Genomic DNA, 8,321 nt, shown 5'->3' on the forward strand with positions numbered 1-8,321 from the left:
ACTATATAGGGAGCCATTTGGGACAAAGACAAAGTCTCGCCGTGCTTTTTCCTTTGTCTCAGACAAGGTTTATTACTGCCTGAATGAGGACCGGCTTATCCAATCTTCCGCTACCTTCCAGCATCCTTCCCATCAGTTTTTACTTTCTCTGCCATGTCTGCAGATTGGACAAGTGATATTTATATTTGTTATGGATCCCCATTAGCTGCTGTAGGACAGCAGCTACTCTTCCTGGGGTCCAGCAAAATTAAGCCAGTTTATACCATTTTTTTTTTAAACATTACAATACATTCACAGATTTCACAACACACTGTGTGCCCTCAGGCCCCTACTCCACCACTACCACATATCTACAGTACTAAATCCGTGTGTGTGTGTGTAGTGCATTTGTTATCGTGTGTGTGTCTGTGCCTATGTTTGTGTTGCCTCACAATCCCCGCTGTTCCATAAGGTGTTTTTTTTATTTTTTTTTATCCGTTTTTTTTTATCTAATTTGACAGTGCTGTCAAGAAGGCAGAGCAGCGCCTTATCGTGGACATACTTCTCACCATCTTAGCTACCGTTGTATCAATATGTTTTGACCATGACAGTTTACAATCCAGGGTAACTCCAAGCAGTTTAGTCACCTCAACTTGCTCAATTTAGGGTTTAGTGAATGATTTGTCCCAAATACAATGCTTTTAGTTTTAGAAAAATGTACGACTAACTTATTCCTTGCCACCCACTCTGAAACTAACTGCAGCTCTTTGTTAAGTGTTGCAGTCATTTCAGTCGCTGTAGTAGCTGACATGTATAGTATTGAGTCATCCGCATACATAGACACTCTGGCTTTCCTCAAAGCCAGTGGCAATTCATGATGTGATTTGGAGCTTGATAACTATGAAAAATGGAGTTTCAACAACTACGTAGATGAAATAATGAGTGGCTGAGGAAAGGGTCACACATCCAGAAATGAGAGAGAGACGTTTGTTACCTTGGTGGCTTGTGCCAGTCAGGACAAAATGGCACAACACACACACAGGACCTAAACTGTTGAGAGAGAGAAAATACAGTAAGAGACTTGAGGCATACAAGGCTTTACTTTGAAGTCGTTAATAGATCTCGTCCGACTCAGAAAATGTGCTAAATACTAAATACTTGTGTGTAATTGTATGTTACAAAAGGTATACCTTGTAAAGCCCAGAATACAACCCAGTGTCCTCCAAGGCTATTTTTTTCAATGCAGTTTACATGCAGTGCATTACTTAGGTTTACTCTTATTCCAAGCAGATTGGCCAGTGTGTCCCTAAACACATCCCCTGGTTTGATATGTCACTCTAATGGCATGTGATGTGTTAAAGGCTTGACGGTTGGAAATGATGGAGGGATGATGGAGGGGGTTTGAAAGTTGGTGTAGACCTTTCTCTAAATGAAAACCGGTTCGGCACGAGAGAGCATCTGGCTCCATTCTTGCCCTCTATCTCTCCCCCCCCCCCCCTCCCCTATTACAAAACACAATGGCGGTGAAATCTGCCTGTGTAATCTGAGCATAATAAATCTCCCTTTATACGCTGCGACTAATTCAATATAAATGTAAATTACCGAGACAAAATAACAAAATCTCTATTTACATGGCTAATCACAATAAAAGCGCGGCCACATGAAATATGACTGAACTTTATGGTTGCAATATGAAAGCAACTGGTTGCTGCAGCCAGAGGGGATGTTTGAAGATCTTTGCGTTTCATCCTCTTGGTTTTCCTGGTATGGCTACACAGGTTTGAATCGCACTTGTCCTCTTTTACAGGCAACATATAATCGGAGAAGCTTCTCGTTCTCACCTGGATTGTGTTCCTCGGGACAAGGATGTCACGTTGTACTTGAACAGGGACTGTTCGGGAATCCCAGGCGTTTTAACGAGCACCACAGCTGATGCCTCTGAATGTGTGAGAATGATCACTTTATTAACGCGTGGCCAATGCAGCTTAACACTCAGGCTTCATAAAGGAGATTCTCCCTCCCCACAAGTCGTGATCCAAGGCCTTGTATAAAAATGGTTTTTGACAGCTTAAGATTCATTCACTTCACCACGGGTGGGCAGGCCCAGGGTAACCTCTTCTCGACTCTATGTGGGTCCTTGTGGCACTGCCTTTGACCGTGGGGGAGTTGGTCGATAAAGGTAGATTTACATCTACCAGTGGCGGGGCGACTTAGTGCTGGTTCCGTGTGATCGTGACTGATGCCTTTTTATATCAGATTCTCCCGGAGAATCATATCGCCCTTCGTGCTATCACTTGGCATTAGCATGCGCTGCCGGTGACCATCAATTGCACCGGCATAAACTGTGTACACACTGCGATGTTGGAGCTGGGACTGTCCTTCCCCCTATCTCCGCAAAGTAAATCTAGTTTAGATTTACAGATGTGTGTTCTGCTCGCAGGTCCTTGCTAACTACTCTGACCACCCCTACAGGTCTGGAAGATGACAACCGGCAGCAGAACACCCTCCTTGGTCTCCCCTCCCACCAACGCTTCCTGAGGAATAGCCCACAGAACCCCCCAGAGGAAGACGAAGAGCGCGGCCAACAGAGCCTGGGACTCGCCAGAGGTGTGTCCCCCCAATTTAGTGTTCTGTCCTGAGGTGAAAAGCTCTAAGGCGTGGAGGTTGTACAGAGAGACCCAGGAACAGGCCTGCTGTGTCGACAAGATCTCATAGTGTCCCTTTTGAAATTCAACGTATTATGTATGGGTAAACCTCTATTTCTTGACACATTAAATCCACATGGCTACCGGGTTAATTCCGTGCGGTTGAGGTTTAAAACAGAAACAACTCTACTGTTAACCATTCGGACTGAAGGCCTAAACTGTTAAGGTTAGGGCTATGGTTTGGGGAAAGCTTAAACAACATAATAAAAAAACAATGTGCTGTTTCCATCAACTATCACCAAGTATTCTCTTGGCTTGCTAGAGTATTGTGAATTGTGGTGGCGCAGTGGTCTAAGCTGCATGCTCTACCTCCAAGCATTGTGAGTTTGCACCCAGTTCTGGGTGAGCTAATTTTATTGGGGGAGCGAAGAGGAAGACATATGTCCAATGTTCTGGGGACATTTTTTAAACATCCGAAATCGAAGTGACCAGGCTGGTTCTAGAGTAAACTGTAAAGCACTTTGTGACGACTGCCGACGTAAAAGGGGCTTTATAAAATACATTTTCTAAACGGGAAGGACTTCTGTCAAGACTGAAAGGGACACATATTTCCATTGAATTCCAAATTCAATTTGTTGCGTTCCTAAACCTTTACGTTGTAAATGAGGTTGTTGATTGTACACCGCACTTAATGTGGTGTTTGTTTCAGATGGATCAATCAATGGCCTCCAGGCTAAGCTTTGTTCAAAGACGGGAGCTAAACACCTTAATAACGACAGCTAATTGGTTGTTGTTGTAACGGGTGGCTAAACAAAAGGCCAGTGACAGAGGCAGACATGTTTGACTGGTAGAGGTCAACATTGAGGGGAATGAAAGGACTGAAAGTGTTCATTAAAGGGCTCTGTTGATCTGCAGTGTAATGACTCGGGGTCAAACACAAAAGCCATGTAATTATCTTACACACACTCAGAAATAGTTCACTCGGGCAGATATACCGTTGAAAAAAAAACGGTCGGTTCTGGTCTACTTCACGGGGAGAGTCTCCCATAGACACCAATGCAAAAGCAGCTGGGTTTGGATCGTTGTCCACAAACGCAGAGCTGTCAAGCTACTCCTATTCCTCTTTTTGGATTGGAATCATTTCTTTGAATATTTGATGAGGAGTGTTATCAACCGCCTGAAATCTATTTTTTTTTACACCTTTATTTAACTAGGCGGGTCAGTTAAGAACAAATTCTTATTTTCAATGACGCCTAGGAACAGTGGGTTAACTGCCTGTTCAGGGGCAGAACGACATATTTGTATATTGTCAGCTCGGGATTTGAATTTGCAATCTTCCGGTTACTAGTCCAACGCTCTAACCACAAGGCTACCCTGCCGCCCCGTTCTATGGTGAACGTATTTCAAATTCATCGTCCTCATGAATATGCATAGACTGTCTTGGATTTAAACAGGGATAACTCTGATATAAAGTGGGGGGGGGTTTCTCAAAGTTTCCAGGATGTCACGTGGATCACACTTATATCAGAAAAAAAATCCTCACTTGCTTAATAATTAATGATCTGCTTAAGGTGTACCGTATTTTTGGTGGAGAAAACCCTCTCGCTGACAGTTTGACTAAAACGTTAACATGCTTTGCAAGAAGAACGAGTTCCCTAATAATCCCAGTTTACATGGACACATTTGAAATCCGGCTACCTGGTGGCATTCTGACCGTGTCATTTTTGGGAAGCATATTTTACTCTAAATTCGGACAGACTGTATAACATCTGTGTGTGAGAACTATTTCTAAGATGCATTCTGAACTCGCGCTAAAAAACGGAAGGCTCGCTCGCTGGTGATAGCACATGCAGAGATCAACTACACCCATGGAACGCCGATTAAGGTGTTTACATGCCCAAATAATTCCAAAAATTGCCCAGAAAACCAGGCGTCTGCTTACTTCGATTATGACCTTTTAAGATGACATAATACGTTTAATACCGAATTTATTTGCGTACGTGTGAACGTACTCGCTGACACACAGGGGTCCTCCTGGTTATAATGAGGCCTCAATTTGCTAAATTGTAATTACTTCGCTACTATGGCCTATTTATTGCCTTACCACCTCACGCCATTTGCACACACTGTATATAGACTTTTTTTTTCTTCTATTGTGTTATTGACTGTACCGCTTGTTTATTCCATGTGTAACTCTGTTGTTTGTGTCACACTGCTTTGCTTAATCTTGCCTGTGTGTGTGTGTGTGTGTGTGTGTATACACATACACACACACACCTTTTTTTTAAAATTATGTTGTGTGTGTATATATACACACACACATCCTTTTATAATGTTGGGGATGGACTGGGGTTAGATTTTTTTGCAATTTCATGTTTTTTTTTCAGGAGTTTACACTTTTACCAGGACATTGTGTAAGTTTATGCCTGATAAGTTATAATGTCAATAATGAAGTATTGAGGAATATAGAAGTCTAGATCTGGTGCACATTCTGCCAACATTAGTAGCATGTAATTGTCTGTTTGATGGCCATTTCTCCGTAGGACACATGGACACCAAGAGGAAGAAATATCCTTGGAGGCAGGAGGCGGAGCTCAAAAAGAAGAGAACACCTCGATTGGCTCCTCGAATCGGTGCCTGGTTCTAAAGCACCACCATGGCTCCGCCCTTCCCTGTACGTGTCATCTGGAGGGGAAGAACATCAGTAGATTAACACAACTCAGCCGTAGGGTTGCCAAATTCAGGTTACTCTTCCAAAGATTCCAGATTTTGTGGAAATCTCAGTTGGACGATTCCCGGAATCAAGAGGGAATAAGCAGGAAATCCGGATCCTCCAACCACAGGTTTTCTGGAAAACCTGGGAATTTTGGGAAAGTTACAGGAATTTTTCAAACCATGCCAGCCCACCACCAGCCCACCACTGTGCCAGGTCTCCCCTTGTCTATCAACTTCTCAGTGCAAACAGCAAATCTCATTAGCCATCTTCTATGCAAGACATTAGACTTTGTCAAGGTCTGTTTTCTGTCCTCATGGCTCTGCTGTGTTCTCTACGCAGTTCAACTTTCATTACCAGTAGAACTGCCAGTAGAGGCCATAGTTTATTTATTTTTGAAGATGTCAGTAGAGAGGAGAAATTCTGTTTTTTTCTGGATTTTGCATTCCTCACAAATGGTAGGACCGGAGGACCTTAGCATGAGCATGTGCACATTCGGTCATAATTTGTCCCCTCTGAATGGAAGTATACATTTTTCCTCAAATGCAATCATCAGTAGCTACATCCATTTTTGCTCTTATAAATGAATGATATGTCCACATTGATTCTTGAAGAATATAATTTATAAATGCCTCATGAGCTTAGTTCAACTGTTGTACCCCATCAGAAGCGAAAGTATATGGGCTCTATTCAATCTACATCGTGGAAGTTGAGCATCACAGCATGATTTGACATTTTAAAGGCAATGTTCCCGCTTTCGCAGAGACTGCATTCACGGTAAACTGCTGCATATGTCGGCTCAATCGGAAATCACCTTTACATTTCTATCGCGGAATCTGCAACACTTCAGCTTTACAGATTGAATAGAGCCCTAAGCTTGTTTAACTCCAATGTTTGTAAACAAAGTAAATGTAAACAAACACTACGTAGCCTCAAAACGTGGTTAAAAATAGTGTTGCTATCAAGGCTGTTCAATCCTGGCGTTCATAGATCAGTCTATGAATTTGAGAGTGGTTACATTTCTCCAGCCCCATCCATCAGCTTTTTACCAAAACAGGTGCGGGGTAGTGGCTTTGTTATTGTTTCTACTGCTAATTGCCACTTTTTAAAGGGATGTGATGTAGCAGAGTAAATGTAATGGATGTGAATGGTCTGGAAGAGCCTGTAACAGGAATCTAAGTGATGATGCCAGAGACTCTGAAGGAAATAAAGGTATAGGGGAGTCTTTAAACCTTAAAGGGATAGTTCATCCAAGTGATTTGGGTGAACTATCCCTTTAAAGACCCATTTGAGGTTAGAGAGACAACTGTCCAGAGACCAGAGAACTTGGCTTATCTTAAACGCAGAAGAGCAAAAAAATAAAGAATTGCTGATCAAAAACACACTTATTGTAAAAAAATATTTTTGATTGATGTAGAAATCATAACCTACAGTATATTGTTGTATGTCTGCACTGAGTGAAATATTGTCACTGTCTGCACCAAAGAACAGTAACACCAAAGTAGCCATCTCACTTTCTCCCCCTTTCACTTTCTCCCCCTTTCACTTTCTCCCCCTTTCACTTTCTCCCCCTTTCACTTTCTCCCCCTTTCACTTTCTCCCCCTTTCACTTTCTCCCCCTTTCACTTTCTCCTCCCTCTCTCACTTTCTCCCCCTCTCTCACTTTCTCCCCCCCCTCTCACTTTCTCCCCCCCCTCTCACTTTCTCCCCCCCCTCTCACTTTCTCCCCCCCCTCTCACTTTCTCCCCCCTCTCTCACTTTCTCCCCCCTCTCTCACTTTCTCCCCCCTCTCAAAAAGGTTTGTCACTCGGTTTTTACACTCCACTGCTTCGGTTGGGATGGAAACCTGGTATGGAAGTTTCTGTGTTGAACATGTTTATAACTCTTTACAGAACAGTTTTTAAAAAATTTTTTTTTTAATATTCTTTGATTGGTTTAGTTTATTGTCAATTTGCTTTTATTCATACCCAATGCCAGGGGAGATGGAATGCATGCGAGTTTCCTTCTCTATAAACACCCACCAATAAAGCTTCATGTCAACCAGATATATGATGGTTATGTAGTCACATTGTTGTTAGGTGGTTGCTGAGGGACGTATCACATTATCCTTCAATAAAGACAGAACGTATTAGGTTCCCAAGGTAGTGAAATAATGGATGTAATCTATTGAATACCTTTACTCTCATTTTTAGCCTTTTGATGGCATCTGAAATGCTGCTTTCAATATGATGCATGGCCTTGTATTCATTGTGACACATGCATGCTGTAGCTGTGTAATTATGAATTGTAGGCATTAAATAGTGACACGGTCCAAGTGAAAAACATTTCCGGCGTCACTTGCTTTTCCTGAACATTTGCAATTTTAAACGTATTGAATGCATTTCTTCCCAGTCATTGGTCGGGAAAAAAAGCATTCAACGTCAGTTCTATGTTTAGCAACTTTTAGAACTCAATGAACATGCACCTCTGGACTTCAAATATGACTTATTTTTTGTTGAAAGTTTATTCTTCCAGATTATTTCAAAGTCTGTACTCTAGGTTGCTTGAAAAAAAAAAAAAGGTATCGGAATTGGGCAGCATAAACAAAGCAAAATAGACCAGTGTCCCAAATGGCACTCCCTGTATAGTGCACTTCTTTTGACTAGGGCTCTATGGGGAATATGGTGTAGGGGATAGTGTGCCGTTTTGGATGTTATACGCTCCTCTTTTAAAACTGCACTCCTTCCTTAATTGAAAAGACCTCTTCAGAACAGCCCTGGATTAGGCTGTCATTGGCAGGGCTGTGAAGGCAGCGGCATTCTCTGTGTGAATGTCGACAGTGTGTTGTATTATTCATGGGCGAAAAAACATGCACACGACCTACAGAGTAATTTGGCCCTTGTTCCTAGGAACCAGGCTCCAGTCTCTAAGGGTTTAATTAAAGTCTTTGGAGGCAGTGGCCCATCTCCCTCCATTAAATGAAAGGCAAACACTCTGTGCATCCC

At 42.4% G+C, this 8,321-nt stretch overlaps 1 protein-coding gene across 8 annotated transcripts in view; it reads left to right on the top strand.

The window, feature by feature from the left end:
- The window catches only part of dnajb6b (DnaJ heat shock protein family (Hsp40) member B6b), a 47,245-nt gene extending 39,586 nt beyond the window's left edge, over nucleotides 1-7,659 (top strand). For all 8 annotated transcript variants that reach the window (XM_021563042.3, XM_021563047.3, XM_021563045.3 and 5 more), the window contains exons 9-10: nucleotides 2,452-2,586; nucleotides 5,168-7,659. In XM_021563042.3, coding sequence (XP_021418717.1) covers nucleotides 2,452-2,586; nucleotides 5,168-5,271 — 239 coding nt within the window. In that variant the 3' untranslated portion in view covers nucleotides 5,272-7,659. The remainder of the gene's footprint in view (nucleotides 1-2,451; nucleotides 2,587-5,167) is intronic.
- The last annotated feature ends 662 nt before the right edge of the window (nucleotides 7,660-8,321 follow it).

Source organism: Oncorhynchus mykiss, chromosome 15 (genome assembly GCF_057628025.1).
Source record: "Oncorhynchus mykiss isolate SJ-2025 chromosome 15, ASM5762802v1, whole genome shotgun sequence".
NCBI classification, from domain to species: Eukaryota; Metazoa; Chordata; class Actinopteri; order Salmoniformes; family Salmonidae; genus Oncorhynchus; species Oncorhynchus mykiss.